Genomic DNA, 23,173 nt, shown 5'->3' with positions numbered 1-23,173 from the left:
CAGCATTGTGATTGTTTTTCTTGGCAATGTGAGTGGTCCGTATGTACATCACACACCCCACACACCCCCACCCCCATGCTACCCTTTCTTTAACACTAAGTCTTCAGTTGACACCCCACACATTTATCTGAGAGGCAAAAAATAAAGCACAGCATAGCAGAGATTTGGAAGACAAACTTGTCAACAGTGTGACCTGCCCATTAACCAGGGCAGCAAGTGTTGTGATTGATAGGAGGCTTTACCCAGGGAAGAATGCCAGGAGTTAGATGCCTGGAAAAGATTCTGTTGGATGTCCCTGTTGGGGCATTATTTACTGAAATAATTATTTTCTTCTCGGCACGTCGTTGCTTTTATAGGTGACACTTTTCCTGCGTTTTGATGCGATGTGATTCTCAATCGCAGGAGGAGATGATACGGCAGCAGTCCTCTGTCACAGCGGTCTAGCTCCACGCTGTGTCTTCGATGATCGCCTCTCAGTTTGCTTTTATCTCCGTCCCTGTCCTGAGATGTGTCCCAATAATGCCTCAAACATAGGGACGTCTTACCTGCCTGGGTATGTTGTATATGGCTGTCAGTGCTCGCTGATGCTGCAGATCTCTCCTGTATCGTTGTTTGCTCACCCAGAGCAGGTGGGCTCTTTGAAATAGAGCTCAAACCACAATGTAGGGGTTTGGCACCGGTAGGTTCATCCTGAAGAAAAGTGGATTTATTTATTTTTGTTGTCACAGAACGATTGTTATATCTGTAATGCTTTTTTTAATGGCCTAATCTGTTAATTTCTGTTAATTGAGGTGGGACTAGTTTTACTCCAGTAATGATGTTTAATCTTTGTGCTGTCTTACTGAACTTTACCCGTATCACATGATGGATGCTTATAGGATAACAGACTACAATAGCATCATCAAAATCAGCACAACACAGGCAGCATATGATGTACATATTTATTGAAATAGATATTTTGCTGTTGGTTATGAGTGCGTATTTTAGTAAATTAGTCATTGATTAAACTGAAACCATAATCAAATCTGCAATCAAAGTAATTCAATAGCATCAGTACCATCAGACCTTACACTTGGAACCAAACGAGTCCTCCTAGTTCTGTTTGTTAACAATATTGACTCAATTGAAGTATGTCTGATAACACTTCATACCCAAGCAGATCTCCCTAAGGATGTAAATCTCTGCATGTCCAGGCCACTGACTCATCTTTAATTCCTAGAATTATCAGATAGTCATTTTAAATTTAAATTTCTACCATAAATTTTCCACCATAGCTGTTGTGGTAAATGTCTTTTTACACCCAGTATTTAACTAAGAGATAATCTAGTGCTGAGCAACACATAATACCATCAAATAATTTCATGCGAAACATGGGCTTTGATATTGAAATGCAGCAGGATTATCAGTGTAACTGGTGGCATTTGAATCAGCACCGGAAATGATGGCCAAGGAGATAGTTGCTCTCAGTAATGAGCAACACAGATTTTCCCCGAGCAGCACGGCTTATTTGTGAAGGTTAAAACAATTACGGATATTTTTTTCTATAGCTTCTGTTCCACAGAATAAATGTAGGTGTTTAAGGGTTTTGCATTAAGGTGCTTGACAGTTTTATCATCCTGAAAACTGATTGAGATGTGAAGTTAAACTAGTTGTCAGCAGTGTTGCATTTACTCACTGCAACGTTGACGCCATGACAGTTGATGGTTAAAATATCTACTATGGAGCTGGCTTTGCTACACTTTCAGCTCACATGAGTCAGCCTCGTCTCTTTGAGTTCTTTAGATTTATGTTATTGACTCGTCTGCCCATATTTCAAGTAAACAATTCATTTCTGTGCTTCACCAACCTGAGTGTTGCTTCTGCTCAGAAAAAACTGGACTTGAGGTGTTGGGTAGGGCTACTCGATTATGGCAAAATCATCAACGCAATTATTTGGATTCATATTAAAATCCCGATCATTTATTGATTGGAGAATTTGCTTTTATCCAACTGTAGAATATTCAGGATATTCTTTTTAAAACCGTCTGACTGTCGTTTAATGTTAAACTGACAAAAACTAAATTAAAATGAAGTAGAAAAAGTATGACTAACACATGTGTGCATATTAAACATATATGTAAATAAAGAATAAATATAAAAAATGAGAAGTGGTGGCAGGATACCAGCAAGTTTCTGTGAATTTTTCTTATCTTTTATCGCTTGGTCATAAACAACATTGTGACTGGCCTTCAAATGAGTAAACCAATCACGTAACAAGCCTTAGTGTTGGGCGGTGGGGAGCAGCACACCTCTACAAAAGGTAGCCTGCGCTGCTCCATGTACATCACAGGACAGAATACGAGCAATACAATAGCAAGGGGTAGTGAGATCGTTTTATGTCGATTATCTTGTTTTCATAATTGAGGAATACAGAAATTTTTATTGAATTTTGATTAATTGTTCAGCCCTGCCCAGCCACACACATCTCTTTGGAGGGGCCATTTCAATAAAAGGTTTTGGACCAGTGTAACTTTAATATCAGGAAAAGAAAATAGAGGGTATAGTATCGAGATTCATCGCATGTCCCTTTACTTGTATAAAGATCTATAGCTTGTAAATCAGATGCATTTTTGGCCACTGGTTTAATTTTTCTGGCTGCCTGCTACCAACTCTGAATAAAAGATAAATAAAGAGCTCCATTTAGGCATTTATTAAGGTGTTTCATCCTGTTGATAACAGTGTGGTGTGAATATAAAAATAAATTATGCGGCGTATTATTATTTCCTTTGTAGTTAAAGATTTAAGTTGTCATCATGTTTGAAGGCTCAGGTTTGATATCAGTCCGAAGCCTTTGATGTAGAGTAAGCAGCTCCACGTTAACTCCACTCCTGGCTGCTTTTCTGCCCGCTGCGCTCATTATTTCCTGCAGGGATATATATAGGAAGGATACCACCTCTCCTATCTCCATCACTCCCTGTTCTCCTTCCCCCCTTGGTGACAGACCCCCTGCATCACTTCTTCCCTCCACAGTCCACCTTTAGCATCTAATGAGAGCAGAAATGCAGCGAAGCTGACAGTCCTCCCTTCTCCACCACGCCCCCACCCAAGACAGGTGCAGCTCCAACATTCATTGATCCTAAAAACAGTACAATGCTGGTACTAATACTGAATGAAGGCATTTCATGTGAAAGCTTTGAAACTGAAAATGACAGAATACATTTTTAAAACCAAAAAGGTAGCAAGATCCACTGGAAACTCTTAATGTATGTGTTCAGTCAGAAAAGTCATCATGTATCTCAATAAAACTATATAATATACATGTGTAAATTTCTTTTGAATTGCATAAACTATTAGAGGGTCCTTTTCCGGCATATTTGCTGTTCGGTCGCGTATCCGTGGGTGCAATATTATTAAAAAACCTCCAAACACGACCGAGCCATCTGTGCCACCGTATGCTTCCTTTATATTCGCTGTTTGTCTTGTTTCTGCTAACACGCATTCTCTTATATTATCAGTGCAGTTCTGATGAAGCTGACATCAAATAATGATTAATTATGTATGGCCATAAACCAAGCCTGCTGCTCTGCAAGTTCATGTTGCTATGCTGATTTCAAGCAGTAGCCTCAGCTGTTTTTAACAAGCAGGAAAGTGTAAAAACCCTTAGCCCCGCAGTCTATAATATTTGTTACCATATCTAGTTCATATTTATTAATTTGTCTAAGTAAGTCAGAATGAGAGTTGGGAGCGTTCAAAGGAATTAAGACTATTATCATTGTATACATACGGTACATGTTCAGTGATGATGCACCCATTAGAGTTCATTGTATTCAGATGGAAGGACAGATTTATCATCATTAACACCAATCAGGGGAATTAGTTAGAATTTTCTACTTCCTCCTCCCCATTTTCCCCTCTGAATCAGTATTATTATCAGTATTTCCTAAACTTTATTTCAGATCGTGCGAAAGAAAGGCTTGGGTTGGACAGTTGTCTCTTTTTATTCCACAGAAGCTTCAGTAGACAGTTTAACAAAACTTTTGTCTTAAATTATAATTGGCTTCACTTAAATTTACATTCTTTGTCTATCTTATGGTGTCTTTGCCCATAAGTTAAGTTTTATATTAAAACCTGCTTTTGGCCACATGTCTGTTTTAATCTATTATTAAAGGCACATTCATCTACAACTTTAGCTTTATTTTACTCAATGTAAATTATCTAGGCCAAACAATGACCCAGTTAAGATGGCGGTAACCAACTCTCTCCTCATCTTCAGGCCACAGTTCTACTTGTGATGCTGTGAGGTGCAGCCTGGAAAGCAGTGACGGACAAGTGGACAGGGCACTCTGTCAAGTGTCCTCCTTTTCATGGATGCCAGGGTGGCCCTGCTGCACTTATGGACAGTTGTTGTCCTCCTGAAAGCAACGCTGAAGTGGGCCGATGCTGCTGAGATCTACGCCAACACGTGGGCAGTCCAGATCGACGGCGGGCCCGAGGAAGCCGACCGCATCGCTGCGGAACACGGATTCATCAACCACGGCAATGTAAGTTGCATCGGCACGACCCCGTGTGTTAGAATGCAAGAAAACGCATGCCCTGTGAAAAAGGAAACATGAAAAAACGTTGAAAAAAATTAAGTTGCGCGTTAAAGTGGAGCATCAGAGACTGACGCAACAGCTTCAGGCAATTGTGTGCAAGGAATAGCAGAAATGTGGCCTCAGCTGCATCTTAAGATGACGCTGGAATAATAAACAACTTAAAAATCAGAGAGAAGGGGTCCTCATGTCTAATTGTTCCTGCAGTGGTGAGTGAGCTCCTTTAAATACTTCTAAAGCTCAGCTTTTCCATTTTTATGCAGAGCTGTTGACAGTAAGTAGCTTCCCGGTACCCTGTTCTACTTTAGCCTTAACTTCATTTGTATGCTGTCATTGTGGAGCTGCCTGAGTGCTAGGTTCACCAGTGAACAGCCTCTGGATTACTTCATAGAAATATGTGGAGGAGGTTGTGCAAATTCCCACCCCACTTGTCTCCTGAACCTCAAATAAAGAGGATTTTCTGAAACAGAAGAGCACCAAATCAATTGTAGGGCAGCCATCAATGGAGCCCGAAGCGCAGAGCCCAGTGCTTTAGAGGCCCTGTAATTATTGTTAACCAGTGTCACATCTGGTCACAACAAAGAGGGGGGGATCAGATGGGTGTCAATATTAAACATGTTACATTGTCCACTTCTTTATTGAATTGATCCCCTGTGATTCAAAATCGAGCTTGTCCAGTGGACTTTAATTCAGCTGGAGTCCAGACTTTATTTAGTATTGATCCGTATAGCTATAGTCGTTCCAACCGTTTAAAATTACGGCAGTAAAAAACTCATACATTAATTGCCCCCTAACAGACTTTTACTTGTAATTGCTACTGTAAATTTGGAATATTTCTAGTTCCAGCAATCATGGTAAAATGAAATGATCGATAACCTGCTTTCAGAAAACAAGCATGATGGATCCAAGGATAAAAATCTCTCTCTCTCCCTCTGAACGAAGCAATATCCTCTCTTGCATTCCTCCATTCTAATTGGTTCTCTTTAAAACACTTATTTATGGACTACTCTTTTTCCTCTCTCTTTCATTACTATCCAACTACAGACAAATCATGAGCCTGTAATCTTGGCCTATTCAGCTCAGATTAAATCTCTAAATCCTGAGTAGCAGTGTTTTTTTTTAGCATATATGCCTTCATAGAATGAGACAGGATTATATCACCCTGTTTTTCTTTTTTGAGAACACTGAGGCAATACAAGCAATGGTAACAATAGCATCATGGCAGCGTGAATGTGTAGGAAGGAGTGTAACATAGCTTCGGCTGAATGGTGTTTTAGACCAAACAGCATGAGTCCTGCAGTGAAATTGAGCTTTAAATGGCTAAAATTAGATTTTGTGGGAGTACATCTTCAGTCAGTGTTCCATAGAGGTCCCTGAATGGGTGCCCTGAAACTGCAATGATTTACAGTGTATGCAGTGTCTGCACCCTGACAGTGCAGTATTTGGTATGTGAGGGTCATGCACTCACCCATAGGGGACATGACTTGGCCATCCTTCAGTTATCCTTGGTAGTCCTGCTTCGGCCATTTAAATACATGGAGGGGTTATTATCAGAAGGGGGAAAACATGGGAATTTCTTTAAATAATCATCTAGTTGTTTTGGTCCATTATCAAGGGTTGCCAGACCTAAGCTGCAGAATAATCAGATCATACTGGTTAGGGTTGAATCACTTCTGGGATGTCTTCAGGCTTGTTTGTGGATGGGGATTTTTTTTTGCATCTGAGTTTAAGTTTAGTTATGTTATACAAATTGTCACAAACCCATTGTATCTTTTTTCTCTATTGTGATAATGAGGGCAGAACACAACTGCTCTCTGGCTGTGTGGGAGTGACATACTGGTGTTTAAAGCTAAATGTCATTTTGTGTTCTTGGCAAAGCGAGTTAGCATCATTGTGTGTTCGAGGAAGGGCAGCCTCTGTGGGTGTTGATAGACTGAATCACCCCACAGAGTGGAGACTTCACCTAATGCAAGAATCTTTCTTTTTTTGTTGTTCCGCATAGCTCCATCTATTGTAGCTCTATTGTCTATTTATAGCAAATTTGTACAAGGCTATAGTTTGATATGAACCAGGTGAAAAAGCATTTTTTTGTGATGAACCTTTCATCACAAGTGCTACTGGAGCCTCTTCACAGACTGCAGGAAAGACTGGGATGGCTCTCATTCTGCTGGCAGTAGGCCACTTACAGGTTGTTAGCCAGCATACATTCAGATGCCCCATCCTGTATTAATGCCAGAATTTGCTGTTGGTCTAACAATGTGCTCCTTTTCTCACACTCAGAAAGCCATTGTGATTCAACCCACATGGTATTAGTCCAATTTAAGGTCCAGCAACCTTATCTTGATGTTTTGTCATTTCAGCTAAGCTCATAATAGAGCTGTGTCAAAACACTGGGGATGTGATAAATGATAAAAGAAGACGAAGCTCATGACACAATAAATTGCTAAATTTAACTTAATTTACAACTTCAGTGAATGTGCAAGGACACTGGAAGTGCACATAATATACTAGCTATTCCAAGAACAGCCCTTTTTAGTCAAGTCAGTGGACCATCCTTTTGTTAATTTTGCTAAGTTCTATTTATGTTGTAAAAGTGCAAGGGATAATCATGTATTTGTCAGTATTTTGCTGTCTTTGCTGAGACTCCTCATGTTTTAATTTAGCTTTGGCAGAAGTCTGTCCTCACTGAGAAGCTTTTATCTTCATGATCTGTTTCCCTGTACATGAAGAGTATTTTTTCTGTATGTTTATGTTATTTATTTGGTTCATATGCCTGTGCGCGGGACTTCATTGGTTTGGCTTGACGGAGTCTTTCTTTCTTATTAAAAAGAAACTAGCTTATTAAAAGATGTTCTTCACTATGTCTAGCTCCCATACTCAAGTCTCTGTTTATTGTTTTGGCCGAACTCCATTACAGATTTGAGATGTTTATATCCTCGGCACAACTTGAGCAGTTTAATTTCGGTCATATCCATAAACCCACTTGTCTGCAGCTCAATGTGAGCCAATGTAAGTGCTGTTGTTGCAGAATCCTTGTTGCCTCAGGTCTTTTGGGCTGAAAGTCTGTTGGTACTAATGAATTTCAATAAGTGATGCAGAGATGCTGTGATATTTTAATGGGAGCAGTTGTTTTGCAGTACAATCTATAGATTGATCTGACACTGTATTAAAACAAATCTTTCACTTCAACACTATTATTACTACTCTTTTTAGTAGCAGTAGTATTTAGTCAATGTGATTCTCTACATAAATATCCAGGATGTATGAAAAGTCATTAAATGCAAGCATTCATGTTCAAATTTATTTGTGCAAAGCATTGAGCATATTCTGACAGCAGCTTTAGAAATCTCAATGTTGACTTATGCAGTGTTACCTTTTGTGCTGCCATGTTCCGTAATATGATGTTAGATGGTTAAGATTTTGTTTTTTTTGCTTGTTAAAGGATTTTGCAGCAAATACTAGAATAGATGTTACCATCTTTGCAATTTAAGCCCCTCATTTACACCTCATTTAGTTTTAGATAATCAAGATTAGGATCTGAATCCTGGACTTTTGTTTAGAGCTCTGCTTGAAAACAGGACCTTGAAAACAGGCATCAAACTTAGAAAAGACTGGCAAAGCCTCTAGCAATAAATAAATGTCTACTTTTACAGAATACATTAGTGGGAAAATTAATAATAGAATTAATTAAAAAAATAATTTAATGCATTTTTGACCTCCACATCTGTAATTTACATAACAATAGATTTCAGGATGCCCAAAGAAACCTTATTAGAGGTTGTCGTCCTTATTTCTGTCTTATTTTTCCTAAGAAATTGCTCATGTCTTGTCGCCTTTGCCCTTATTCAGCGCCATCCCATTCCTAACTGCCAAAATTGACTCAAGCACGATCATATTTCACAAAATGTTTGACCTTGTTGATTATGCTTGTGAGCAAATGATAATTTGGAGCATGACCCTTTCATATGCAGTCATGATACTTCACCAGTGGGGTGATTGTGAAATTTAGTAAAACACTGATTTGTAATCCTTCTGTTACTGTGGGAAAATAAGATTTATTTAACACTGAATTAATAACAGCCAAACCTTAGCTGCCATTATTGTAACGCATCACCAAGGAAGTTTCTGATTGGTTCAGCATTGGTTCATGATGTACTGTATTATCATATATCAATAGGAAAGCAAGAGTTTTTCTTTAAGACCTTTTTCCTCCATTCTTCTCATTCCTCATGTCTTTATTTTTTTCTTGAAAATAATCATCAGTCTATCTCCAAATAGAAAATATAATTCCCAAATGAAACACAACTGCCTTACTCCATTCTTTAAAACTCTCTTCTACACACAGTAATTACAGATGTGCGGTTGAGAAAAATCCTTTTTTTTTCCACATTAAATTGATGCGAAATGCGAAGTGAACACAGTTCCAATTGTTTTTACCAACCGTTATTACGGGAAACGTTTTAAAATGTCAGAGCCCTGGAATTTTCCTGGAAAACATCATTACTTAAATCCTCAATGGTCAATTACATTAACTTCCATTTAATTTTGTTTTTACCATCTTTACTTTCTCAGAGTTGACTTTTCTTCATCCATTATCTTTGGCATTATTTCATTGTTTGCTGATCTCAGAAGTGCAGTGCACCTCTTTGACTCTGTACTTACCAGCATTTGAATGCACCACTGCAGGAGCAGATACATTTATAGCTGTTTCCAGAAATGTGCATTCGGAATTAATAATATCTAAATATCTGTGACCCTTTAATCCTGGAGTCGGTTATATTTCACACATTTGTCAATGTTTACAAGATAATTTTGCACTTTAAAGGAAGGAAGAGTGTTAAAGACTGTTGATTTTGTAATAAAAGGATCAGTGGTGTAATCCGGGATAACATGTGGATGTCATGGGTGAATGTTGTGCTGCTGCTGTTGTAAATCAAAGTCAAATGAGGCGAATAGAGCCAAATATGAATGGAGCAACCCGTGTAAAAGAGGATATGACTAAATACCTCTAGTAATCCTTCAGCCACATCAGAAGATTGGGAGGGTTACATGACACAAAGGCCACGCATAGATTAAGCACGATGGGGAAGATGAAATCGGTCAGACTGCTCCTGTGCGATACAATGAAGGAAAATGTGCAATTTCTGCTGTCGTTCACTGACTGTTCAGATTCTTACTATCAAAAGATCTGGAGTTACTTTTGATAAAGGCAGATAACTTTGAGTCTGTTGAAAAGGGGACTGTCGACCTGACATTGACTTTTGCTGATAAAGAAGAATGTAGCTATATTGTGCTTCAGCTCACCTCGACCTTGCTGCAGGACGTCACTCCCTCAGGTGTTCAGGTATCAGCCTAAAGTAACTCTCATCAAGTCGTCCGTGTTATGTAAATTGACAGGGGGTTAAATTCCAGCTCATTGAAATGCATAGATCCTTTCATTTTCTGTATACCACTGCTTATTCCAGGGGGGGTCTATCCCAGCTGTCTTCAGGCAGAAGTATGTCACCCGTCGTGACTACAAACACACCATCCACTCGCGCACCTAGGGGTAGAGACCCACAATCAACCTATGTGTGTGTTTTTAGTCTGCAGAAGGGAAAATGAGCTCCCAGAGAAAACCCACGCAGGCACGGGAGAACATGCAAATGAGGCAAATAACCACCGTACTGCTGAGCTGCCCCTCATGAGGGTGTAGTGTACTGAAAAACATGTAAAAACATTTGCATCTCAGGCTTCCTAAATCAAATCTATCCCTCATTTGCACATTTCTGAAACGATGTTCCAAGTCAAATGTTTTTAATCTGCTACCTTTTTAAAAGAAAAAGGACATAAAAGCTTGGCATGAATAAAGATGCTTTACATGCTTTCAACTCAAACAAAATGAGCTTGTGTGTATTACACACCACACTGGGCATAATCAATACTTCATTTTTCTCGTCATTGTTATTCCTCAGTCTTATCGTTGTCATGGAATTCTTGTTGTCACTGTATCAAAAAGCTGGATTATGGTTTATCTTCCACAGCAAAGCTGCAGGACAATAGTGGGACTTATCTTATTTATACAGTTGTTAGTGCATGAAAGGAGACAAAACTGTTATCCAGCCAACCTGATGGTACCATCCATCAGCCTTCATTCTTACTAATATAGGACAACTGCAAAGTTTGTAATGCAGCAAATTTAAATGCACAGGATCATTAAGCAATTATCTTTAGTGTCACAGTGCATTAAATTAAAAATGTCTTTGCCTCTTGATTGCGTCTGTACCCTCTTTCTTGCTTATAAATTAGATTTGCCAGTTTAATTTATTGAAAGGCTTACTAAGGCTACTTTATTGTATTAACAAACATGGGTTATAAAAGTTTATATCTTTGTTGGTCCACTTTTAACAAGGGGTCCTCGATTATCAAGAGTAGCTGTCGGAGCCAATTTTAAATGATTCCGTGCGTGAGTTTGCTTATGGGAGTTCTAGATTTCTTGAGCATTGCCTCTAAGTTTATTTAGGACTAAAGTCATTTCTTTAATTGTCAGCATAAGCATTGTAAAAGTAGGCAGCCAAATATGTGTTGTTGCCCAGGCTCCTATCGCTGTGGGGAAATTTAGAGGCTCTACATTTGATTCGCTCTGCCAACGTGTAATGATTCTTTCATTACACCGCAGCTTCAATTATAACGATGCATTGATCGGCTTGAAGAAATAATGAAATGAGTCTGGCTTTAGCATCAATCAATGTGTAGCCATTTAATTGTAATAATCAAATTTAAATTAGCCTCCTTGTATTGAAATGTAGAAGCCGGTGCTGTTTCTTATATTGCTATTGTTGCTGCTATTAAGGCTGCCACTCTCTGTTTCACAAAAGCTAAAGAGCCTCCCAGAACCAATGTGATAACTGCGCCACTACCCTGAAACCTGTTATTTTCCAAGGCTTATTGGACCGCACAGTATTTCCCTGCTGCACCGAGTGAAGCGGCGCTCCATGGTGCAGCAGCGCCGTGATTGTACTCTATCGCACCACATCAGCTGCCTTTATGAATATTCTTTAATACGAGACAGGTTTTATTTGGGACATGTGTGTCTGTTATTCTCAGCTGAACTTTGTCCTGAAGTTGAACTAAGATACACCAGCAAGGAACTAAACTAGAGGAAATCGGTCTAAGCGTTTTGAAACCTTAAACAATAATTAACCCAAATATGAATGCTGTTTATACACCTACTGGGTCTCATTCATGAAGCATTAGGAAATTTGCAAACAGATATAAAAGTCTACTGGACTAAAAATCTATTCTGGATTCAGGAACACATGAAACTGTGTTCAGGAAACGCAGATCTGACCATAAACACGTGTGTACATCCCGAATGTCAAACCATCAGAAATTGACAGTGCGCTCCTGGTAATCAGCTATTTGCATAAATCTCCACCCATGAATTGGCACTGAGCACAGTAAAATGAGGTGGGCATTGATGCATCCGGTTTACCTGTCAGTCCTGGCAGAAGCAAAACGAGAGAAAGAACGATAGTTTTCAAACTTTCTGAAGCAGAGATAATTATTTGGACTGAAGTTGGGTTTAAAAATATACTTTTTATTGTCGTCAATTAGCAGTGGTTTGACAAGCACAGGCAAATTTAAAGCCTGGAAGGAGGTAAGAGATGCAGTTAATGTGGTCTCTGCTGTCCCCAGAACCATGCCCGAGGTCAGACGAAAGTGGTTTGATACAAAAATGGAGCCAAAAAACATAGTTGTGCGCACAGAAAAAATATATCTGCCACAAGAGGAGCCTCACTGTCCGAATTGCCAAATACAAATGACCACATAGCAGGAATTATTGGGGAAAGTGCTTTGTCAGGAATCATCTCTATCGCAGATGGCGACCCCAAATGGTAAGGTAATAAATTTGTGTCACAGTAGTCTGTTCTAAAAAAATCAGAAATACTGTAGTGAGCAATTTAGTCTAGGTCGTACAGTCCCAAACATGTTGAGCAATTTTCTCTGCAGATTGAAGTAGTAATTTGAAACCAGCAATGTTCTATTGTGCGTAATTGATCGAATGAGCCTATTTTAAATCCATGATACCTGGGGGTTGGGAGAGTTATATAACATTTTTAAAAAGTGATCCGGATAACAGCCCACAGCAGATTTGTATGCATAATTTGCAATCATCGACCTAATCTGGATCTTAAACCTATTGCCAATTAATTTAACTAACTAAATGTCTTATATTTCTATATATTGTCTCTCGTGTTTAGGATATGCCTATATCATGTTCTTCAATGGCATCTGCTTATTATTTATATAACAGAGCACAATATAAATTTAAAATTGTAATTTACAGCAGTAACAAGCATTATTTATTGGTGTTTGTACATTTACACAAGCACTACACACAGTCAAAAGCACATGTAGATTTTGTTAGCAGCTACAAACAAATCTGAGCTATTAAAATGTTGATGAATTTACTTCTACCAACAGTTTGCACCCGAATGTGCTCTGCTCACGTTTGATGAATGAGACCCACTGAATATTTTTTAAACATTCCTTTGCTGTTTTACAGTGGATAGGTCATTCTGCAGCCTGCCTACAGGTTATATGCAAGCACAATAATTAGAAATGGAATGATTAATGATGTCTAAGCTGAAATTTTTACTCAATACAGTGTGGTATTTAAATAAAGTGCACATCTGCCATTTGTATTTTGTTAAGAGAAGCCGCTCAAAAATTTTATGACTGCAATGGAAAAACAAGTGTTCAAAATGAACAATCTAAGTAATTAATTTGACAGATAAGACGATAACGTGGTAATTCAAAAGAATTAGTTTTGTACTGTGATGAATGTCACCTCTCATTTGATATTTTAGATGTTCATTTTTCTTATCATACATTCATTATTTCTCTTTATTAGACATTTAAATTCTATAAAATATAAATCTTGGCTCAGTTCAGTCTACAATGATATGGAAGTCAAGAGTGCGATAACTTTTTATTCGGTTATCTCAATATAACCAATACGTCTGTGTGAACATTAAAATGTCTTAAGTTTTGTCATTTTAAGTTGTTGTCTTTTGCTTATTGTTTTTTTTTCTGTGATCAAATAAATGTTTATTCATTCATAACACAAATTTTGTTTTTATTAATTATCGCTGGTTAATTGCACACTGGTTTGGCCCATGTGATCATCCTAGTTTCAGCCTTCAACAAGCTGCTGGCAGTAGCTGCGGCTGTAGCCAACCATTAAGCTACACTTATTAAACCTTATTTATGGTCTATGTTCTTGCTTTGTGATCTATATTTACCTTCTTGTGGAATCTGAAAACCAAACCTTTTGTGTTATCATGTGAAAACTGACTTTGTTATCCTGAGAAATTTCTTGTGATAAATTTTAGTAAAATGTTTAAAAAAAATTAGATTGATGGAAACGTAGTCTTTCTGTCAGGTTCCAATATTGTCACTACATTTTCCAAACGTACCCCTCTCAGTTTGGAGAGGACATGAACGCTTCTATTTGCCTCTCGGTTGTTCTCTGCTCTATTTCATACATTCTTCTGGAAGAGGAAACATACATTATTATTCAAATCTATACCAAAAGTTTATTATCAGCAAAAGCCTTTGCTGAATCTACTGGGTTTTTTTGTGTGTGTGTGGGGGGGGGGGCTGATCTTTCCATTTGCAGTCCGTTAAACAGACCAGAAGTATTGTCAGTCAGATATGCAAATGCTGTCGAGTTAAAAAGCTTTTTTCCAAAACCCTTTTAAATTAAGGAGGAAATGCTGCGCTGCAGTCACCGCTCCATTGTTTTTACATGGTTACACTTTGTTTTGACCGATGGCTTTAACAGATAAGCCCCAGTACAAATGCTGGATGTCATTAGGTGATAAATGCAGAATCCTCTGTGTTACATCCATTTTCTTTCCTGCTCAATTCGGTGTTAAATATTTCAACGAAGCAGGGGTTCTTGAAAATGCAAAAGAAAAAATCGCAGAATAAAATAGAGCTATTGCCCAAAAATGTGTGAGGTATTCTTTATTCAAATGACACTTAAAGCATTTAGGTACTTCTTCAGGCTTTTTAGTAATTTATGCCAGGAAACTAGTTTCTACACAAGAAATCGCTGAGTCTGTGTCTGCAGATGTATTTTTACTCTGCAGCCTTTACAATTAACTTACATAATTTAAACCAATACCCACATATTATGATCTCTGTCTCTATCCCCGAAAGTAGATGGGTAAGTTTAATTATGTGTACTGTACTACTTAAAGTACCAAGGAGTCAGAGGAATGCATTCACTATTAAAGTTCTCCTAATTAAGTGCCTGGTGATGTGGACCCCTGTACATTCCTAATGTGCATTATTGTGGATTGATGACTGCAGTGTTTATACATAAGCTAACATTTTGTAGTTGTTGGATGACCCACATCTAGTTTTGTGTCTGCTGCATCACTACTGCAGTGGAAGCTTCAGCCTGCTCAGACTCACTGCCCTGTGGGACAGATTGGAAATATCGTCATGTACAACAACATCTATTGAAAGTGGCGCATTGTCATTTCACATAAAGCTCAATGGAACAGAAACAGATTTTACTATTGCAGACAATGGGACCCGAAATACACATCATGTCAAGCTTGATCTTTCAGAAAATGTCTACCCCACTTTGTTAGGAATGTCTCTCAGTCTGAAACTCAATTTTCAGGGAGTTTCTTCTATTTAAAAAAAAAAATAGTTAACAATTGCCAAAGTGTGAACAATGGCTGTGAAGATTCTTCTCACATGATGCTACATAGGTGGCGGCCTGAGCCATTTATCATTGTTATGAAGGTTATCATGGGACCTTGCAAAGACTGCTTAATAATAAGTGTTCTGTTCTCTTGTATCCCACACAGTGGATGCAGCCTACATTATATGAGCGTTTTACTAAATACTTAATGCGTCTTCTGCTGTAGAACTGCTGCAATATGTTTTTTATAATCCCTCAAAAAACAGAAAAATCTGTCCAGCCATCTTTTTGGGGGCCTTTAGGACTTTTGTTGGAGTCATTATTGGCATTCAGCTCGTAAATCCTTGTCTCTTTTGATTGTGCTGTTTAATGTTGAGATGAGATGGCTGTAAATGCCATGCCCTTTTCAGCACAGGGATATTTGGCTTCACATAATACCGAGTATACGGTGGGTCAGTGCAAAACATGAATTTTAGCAGTCTCGCTTAGCCATGCTTGTTCAGTAATTTCAACCACTTTAGCCCCATGTTCATGTCAGTGTTCTCCTGATGGCAAATGTAAAGAGAACAATACCTGATGTGAGTACTGTACATCAAAATGTTTGTCTCCCAGAAGTGCACAGCCACTCTTAATCTCCTCTCTTCACCATATTCCTCCCAAAACATCATGTGACTAATATTGCTGCTGACGATTGTCACCACTATCCTGTCAGATGGGGACAGAGGCAGCCCCCATTACTCCTGATGTTTGGCATGCAGCTATGCAAACCAATAAGACTTTGATTTTAAAAGGGACTTTGAATTTCCAGCAGATGAGTGCTACATTTTATGTTATGGGTTTATGTTTCCTTGTGATCAACGTTCTATACTTCTGAGGTTCCAGTTGAAGGCCGTGTTATTAGTCCATGCAGCCAAGAGTTCAAAGTCTCCCACCATGCTCCACTGTTGCTGGTAGTTTCAGTGCACATTATGCCCCGAGTCTTTCTTGGTAAATGAACAGAGGGAGCTGCAAGCGTTCGTGTGCTGCTCCTTCTTTGTGAGGCCACTGTGAAGTAACTACATCTTTTCTGGATGCAACAGGCAATGCAGAGCTGTGGTGCAGTGGAATGTATTATCTCCCACTCTCAGGTTCAGCCATCATCTGAGCTGTAATTCTGTGACTGGATTGAACTGGACTGAAGTTATATATTTTTTGAACATGGGTAATCGATGTAATTGTCTTTAATGAAGATAAACAGGTGGCCAATATTGAGAGGGTTTGAAGGATAAAAGCTGTGCTTTCTATTTCTCCCACTGATAATGGATTCATCAGTGCTGCAGTATACAGGTTGTATTTTGGTGCAGGGTGTTAAAGGTTGTGCAGATGGCCAATTTAAACTAAAGTTCAAATGCAGAAAACATCTAATTCTGAAGCCACGTTTGATATGCTCCTCGCTCTCCTACATCTATTGTCATTTTTCATCAGCAGCCATTTAAACAGTGACATAAATATCCAATTATAATTTATTATTTAAGGCTTAATAAGCTGAAGAATTAATTTTAATTTTGATTCAGATGAGCTACATCCTGTTAACCAGAACTTAATTGCCATAAAAAATTAAATTGTTAAACTCTTTAATGCAGGGAGTGAAAATAATGTTACGAGCTGCTGCTGGCTGTATTATCAGTATTACTTGCTTGTCCTTTAACCTCTGTTCCATCAATCTGGGAGCTTGTCATTATGCTAAATTATGCTTGCTGGTGTTCCCTTCCCTCCTGTGACCCAGAAGTCATTTTCCTTTCTGCCATCATCACAGATTGCACCTTAATCGCAACTCAAAAACAGGAGGAGCTTAAACCAAGTAAACACTGGCGTCTGCCAAGTTTTTACCTGATTGGGGCTGCGTCAAAATCATAGTAACTGAATCCTGCGTCCTTCCCTCTAATGTGAATATTGTCTTCCCAATTGAAAATAGTAACTTGATTTTCTGTTTCAAGGGCAATGAAAGGACAGATGAAATTAACGCACTGATTAGTGTGCTGTAATTGTTTTTTAAATGTATTTTGTCGGCTGTTCATATCTTATCGTCCTGATGCACGAGGGTCTGCTGTTTCTGTCCTTTGCTTTCAGGAAATGAAATTGCAGTGATGTCAATTAAATGATCAAAGAGACGATTGCGTTGAAAAAACATACCTACCATTTTCGCCTCATTTACTAAACACAATTTAATTAAAGTGGTTTCATAGATGAAAAGCAATACATAGTCTGCCTAGCAAAACAAGACTCGGGTTTCAGCTTTCGGTACAGCAGAGGTGTGTCAGCAGCTGTTCCTGTTGTGAAACTAAATAGTAAAAAATGTTATTAGAAAGGACGATCACGGCTGAGCTGTCCGTGGTGATGCATGCCGTGCTTCCATTTCAGAATACTCCGATGACACCCTGTGGGAAATGCCAAGTTTTGTAAAAGCTACGGTTAAAGCTAGTGACATTTTCCCAAAATACTACTGGTTCCATGGCCCGGACATGTCAGATTCCATCCCAGCTGCAGAACAATGGAGCGTCAAGTGTGGTGATCTGTTTAACCCTTATCTCCCATAGCGTTGGTAAAATAATTCAGCAAAGTCTTACGGCCCCGTCCTACTGTTGGAAAATGGTTAGCAATTGGATATTTTTTCTTTTTGCTGAATATTAAGATTCACTTCACCTTCCGACAGAAACTAGACAACCATCAGATAGTCTAAAGTGGCAATTTGTCAACAGGGACATATAGGGTCTGGCCACGATTGTGCAGTTTCTCTGCCTTGTTTGACAAATGCAAAGCTGGAGTGTCATCTTAGAAATGATATTATCACTTTTGCAAGGAATAAATATTAAACTGCACAGTAAGGCATGAAAGCCACAGCATCTTCAAAGTGACCCTTGTACCACACACAAATGACAAATCCTTAAAACTGACACTTAGTGGCACAGCAGAGACCTATAATAACACATCAATCCTCAAGCTGATGCACAACTTTAAATTGTTTTGGTACTTTCGTGGTACATCAAATATATCGTGGAGGCAGACACGTTCAAAGGGCCTGTTTTTGAATTTTTGCAACAGCCTACTTTCCCTTTGATGGATGGCCTCATTGCTTCAAGCGACCTGGTTCTTTAAGGCTTCCTACCTGCTGCATTGATGCACTTTTCCTTTGTTTTGACGGGCATTATTATCAGTATTATAGTGCAGGCAGATATAAATCATTCCAGCCTGCTGACTGCCTGTTGCCACCCACTACAGTGCACTGTGACAGTATAGATTTGCCACCATGGGGAAGAAATGGTGGCAGTTGAGTTGCACAGTACAAATATATATTGCAGCACCAGATTACAGGCTTTTTTGTTTGTTTGTTTTTGGAGGGTTTCTATTATATCTATTTTTGTGAAACACAGTGATGTATTTAAGGGGGAGAGAGAATGTTTTTTATTTCGTTATGGCTATTTTTTTTATGAAATACTGTTGCACCCTAGGCATCTAGACATGCTGACGGCTTCCATTTTTATGAGCTAAGCCTTGGAAGTGAAGGGCACACACTGCGTCTAGGACATTGTGCACATTGCCTATTCAGAAGCCCATCACTCCCGTTGCTTTACTCCCACAATCCCTTTTAAATGTGCCCTCTCCCTTTTTGCAATCATTGATGGTACAGATGAACGCCGTCTATGAAAGATCCATTGAGACAACCATCTGAGGACTCTTCACATTGATTTTACATGGACATACAGTAGTCTCTGCTGGAGGCTTCACCTCTTTGGAATACTGTGTAGATTGAACAATCTTTTAATTCTGTGGAGAGCAGGTTTAAACAAAGACTTAGAACAACACAATAGTAACGAGAAACAAAACTTGAATCACACTAAATCTTGTTTCTGATTAAAAAAATGCTTTAGATTTTTATGATATGGGGATCAAGGTGAGACGCTGCCTTCAGGCATAAACTAAAAGGCCGAGAACAATCAGATTGTATTTGAACTGCACACCAGCCTGGAATACTAAACAGTATAAAATGCCTTGTTTCTTTGAGTTTTTGTTTTTTTTAAAGATATCCTGTTGTGGATTTTTATTCATTTTCAAGCAATATCTCTCTTCCTATTTATACATTATTCTGTGTGCCCTGTCAGGCGCAAACACCGTTCCTGCTTGGTTGTTCCTGTAGATTCTTTAGAACCAGGGACTGTTAATGCTTTTCATCTGCTCGAAATGTCTGTGTATTCTCCTCTGTTTCAAGTGGCTACAAAATGAACCCATTTAATATTGTTTCCCTGCTTCTCCCTGAACTTGTTTTCATATATCATCAAATCTTCTCCTATTATTCTTAGACAAAGGGGGCCCTCGCAGCCCGTTTCAGGGTAGACTTTGATGACTACAAATTGATTTGAATATTTTTTTTCTGTTTTTTTTCCCCACCCTGTTTGTTCTCTATGTCTGATTTTCACTCAGTAAAAGCTGACGCTGTTAGATGGGGCCCTGTTCAGAACCCTTCACCTCTTATTTTTCCGGCCCTCAACAGATAATTTGCCTGTGATATCTGAACATGTTACTTACCATCTCCAAAGTTTCACTTTCGTCTGTGCGAGATTACCACACATCAAATGAATCAAACTCTCACTTGATAAATATGCAGTAGTCAGGGAAGCAGACCTAAAGTTAGGTCTTTACAGATTTGCCAAGCACATTAGTCAACCCAAGACAGGAACCTTTGGCTGAAGACAACCCGTGGGTTGAATATTAAAACTATTAAAATGTTATTATTTATTTATTACTTATTTATTTATTTATTTCTATCTTTTTATTCTCAAAGCTACATGGCTCATTACTTTTGCAGCTTGTCTGTGAGTTTATTTACATGCCTAATTCAAACTGTATGAGATTCAGGTGCTTATGTCATGATTTTTCTGTGAAATCTAAACTCTTCATTAAGGCATAAAAATACACTGAACTTTGCCATGACGGCTTTAAATACCAGTCTTGTATCCATGGCATACAAGACTGTAGTCATTAATATAACAGAACTGTATGTGTTTTATGATAATATGAGCCAAATGTCAGGTTTAATGCATTCATTTCTCCCGTACTTCCCCACTATCTCTGTGTCCATCTGTCCTCTTATGATATATTTCTTTCTCCTGCTTCACTTTTTTCTTTCTCTCTGTGCTTGACTCTTCCAGAATAGAAATAGGTCTGACCAGATACCCATCAATGCTAAATCTTTCCCTTCAAGGTCTTTGTGCCAATAACCCCTCTTTATTTTGTTGAAGAAAATATGTGGCACCAATGTCTTTTTTTTCTGTCACACTGTGTGCGACCGATTATTGTAACACTGCTGCATGGAGGTATGTTCTGCATGTGCACTTTCGCAAATCTTTGCCATATAATTAATAAGCAGGTATCTGTGGCTGTTTTTGGAGGTCTCCACAGAGCGGGTCCCTTTTGTTGGTTGAACAGGGCTGTTGGGCAACGTGCAGCATTGGAGCTGTGCAGCAAACAAATAATTACCCATCATTTGAAAACACTCAATTAGCCTCTCTTTATGATGAAAATAATGAGCTTCTCCCAGTAAGCTGATCTTCACAGATTTAGCTGTAATTAGCTTAAAAGATGGTAGCCCAGTGGCTTCACAGAAAATGAACATTTTATGAGCAAAACACTAAACTGTTGAAAAACACTGTGTGTGTTAATGTATTTGTGTGCATTAGTTGGTGAGCTGTGTAGCAATGAGAGATGGAAAAATCCATTCATATGCTTTGAAATAGATGGTCTCTGTCAATAAAAAACAATGTTGTTGCTGCCTCTCTAACCAGGCCTTGGTTTCTGATATTTTCCTTGAAATGTCAGCTGAATTGAGATGAATTCTAACAAGTTGGAATTGCTTTTGTCAGTTGTTCTTCCACTGTCCAAGCTTAGGGGAATACGTTAATATGGAACTCTGTTTCACTTTCATGCCCTCCCCGTACTGAATTTCAAAAATATTTTTGCACCTTTTACGCTCAGTTGTCTGGATAGCTTTCTTGTCAAGATGATATTCTATAAAATAATTAAAGATTACATTAAATAATTTCTGATTTTTATATTTTTTTAATGCCCTTTGACTTTAATCAACTTGATTCATGTAAAAGATTTTTGAAGTGCAGTTCATAAATGTGTCCAGTTTGCCGAAAACTGTGGAAAATTGGATGCTAGCCTAAACACTTGTATGCTCACACGTGTGACAATATGAAATAACACTCGGTTAGTGAAAGCATTTCTGTTTTCAGCACCAATGATCTGAAGCCAATCCCCTCTGGCCAATATTGACACAACTGTGGCAGGAGTTGGCTTGAGACCGCGGCATCCAGCAAAGACAGTACTTGAACATCATCACGTCGGGGTACTATCGTCAGTCAGCTTGAAATTGGAAAAGTCCGACTGATGCCATCTGGTTTAAACCGCAACACAAGTGACCTCTGATACGGAGCGTGCTGCTGTGAACAGACACTTGAAGTTGCACTGCCCTTTGAATTGCAGGTAGATTTGACCTGATACTGTATGTTGAGTGGGCTGAAAGAGAAGGTCTCTTATAAAGCATCATGCAACTGATGAATCTAATGCAGTATATATCAGAAAGCCTCTGATGTAAATGTTATATCAGTTGCACTCCGTCATATACTGTACATTTACTCCCACATCTGTGTTCACTTACGTAACACTATTTTTTAGTTCAAATTCCTTAAAAGTCACCAGCTTTAAGGACTTGAACAAATTATGGAAGTGTTTCAAAATAAGGCTTTGGCAGAATGTGTCAGCTTTGGCTTTTGAAATACTGAATAGCTAAAAAAAATCCTGTGTTTCTTACCTCGGAGAATTGGGTTCAACCTGAAGAAGGCCTTTTCTGATTTACACTTTGATTTATTTTTTTATGACAATATCATTTTCCCCCAAAATTGGACTTTGTCTTGGATAAATACAACCTGTAAAAGTGCAACATCACTGAATGAATTAAAAATGACTTTGGCTTTTTTGCCTCACAGTTTACTTCAAGGCTGAGGTACTGACCTGGAATCAAAATCCAAGATGCACTTGTGATAATATATTCTGCCTCCGCACAGTCTGAAGTGTGACGGGCTTCGTGCCTGCGTAGTGCCGACATCGTGGCACAGTGACTAATGACCTTCAGTGCTCTCCATTACCACTGGCACATACGCATGCACACACACGTAGTTCAAGCATGACTCAGCCAGACTCTTTGGGAGGGTGCAACACCAACATTTCAATCTCTATTTCAATTGAAGCGGACCCATTGCCTCTCGGTCTAAATGAGGGCACAAGCACTTTCGGAAATGGATTTGTCCCTCTGAAAAGCCACCATGGTTCACCACAAATTAGCTTTCTGCCCTCCTGCAATCAGTGTGAAAATAGGTCTCATTAAATTGGTGGGTCACACCTCAGTCTCACTTAGTTCAGAGGCCATTTCTTTTGGTGTGCCTTTGTTAAATCTTCCTTAAATAGGGCAATCAAAGACTGACCCTCACTCTCGGAAAGCTCTGGAATTAACATCAGTCCCATGAGGACCCTCCACAACAAGATTCCCAAAGAGAATACGCTATTAAAGTCAGGCATTAACCTTTTAGTATGACACTATTAACTCAAGTACTTGCTCCTCTTTTTTGCCTTTTTCACATCGGCTTTATTTCCGGAAGTTTAACAGCAGCTCCCACGTGTAGCTTAACTTTAAAAAATAGAAAACTTGTATCTCCAAATCCTACCTACTTTCCTTATTTGAAACATTTAAGAGGCTCCTTCTGCAAAACTGTCCCTTCACAAGAGAACGTGTATTAATCTTTTCTTTCAGCATTCCACAATTCAATTTGCTAGACTAATCTAAATTGGTCATTTCTCCATG

The 23,173-nt window shown here is 38.7% G+C and overlaps 1 protein-coding gene across 4 annotated transcripts in view; it reads left to right on the top strand.

Moving 5' to 3' along the window:
* Positions 1-23,173, top strand: part of furinb (furin (paired basic amino acid cleaving enzyme) b) — a 50,897-nt gene that overhangs the window by 1,342 nt on the left and 26,382 nt on the right. For 2 of the 4 annotated variants that reach the window (XM_057053110.1, XM_057053107.1), the window contains exon 2: positions 4,253-4,520. In XM_057053110.1, the coding sequence (XP_056909090.1) occupies positions 4,344-4,520 (177 nt within the window). In that variant the 5' untranslated portion in view covers positions 4,253-4,343. Of the gene's footprint in view, positions 1-402; positions 554-3,009; positions 3,092-4,252; positions 4,521-23,173 lie in introns of all 4 variants that reach the window. The other 2 variants (XM_057053108.1, XM_057053109.1) reach the window with 2 other exon arrangements.

This window comes from Takifugu flavidus, chromosome 13 (genome assembly GCF_003711565.1).
Source record: "Takifugu flavidus isolate HTHZ2018 chromosome 13, ASM371156v2, whole genome shotgun sequence".
NCBI lineage: Eukaryota > Metazoa > Chordata > Actinopteri > Tetraodontiformes > Tetraodontidae > Takifugu > Takifugu flavidus.
This window is presented reverse-complemented; position numbering and strand designations above follow the sequence as displayed.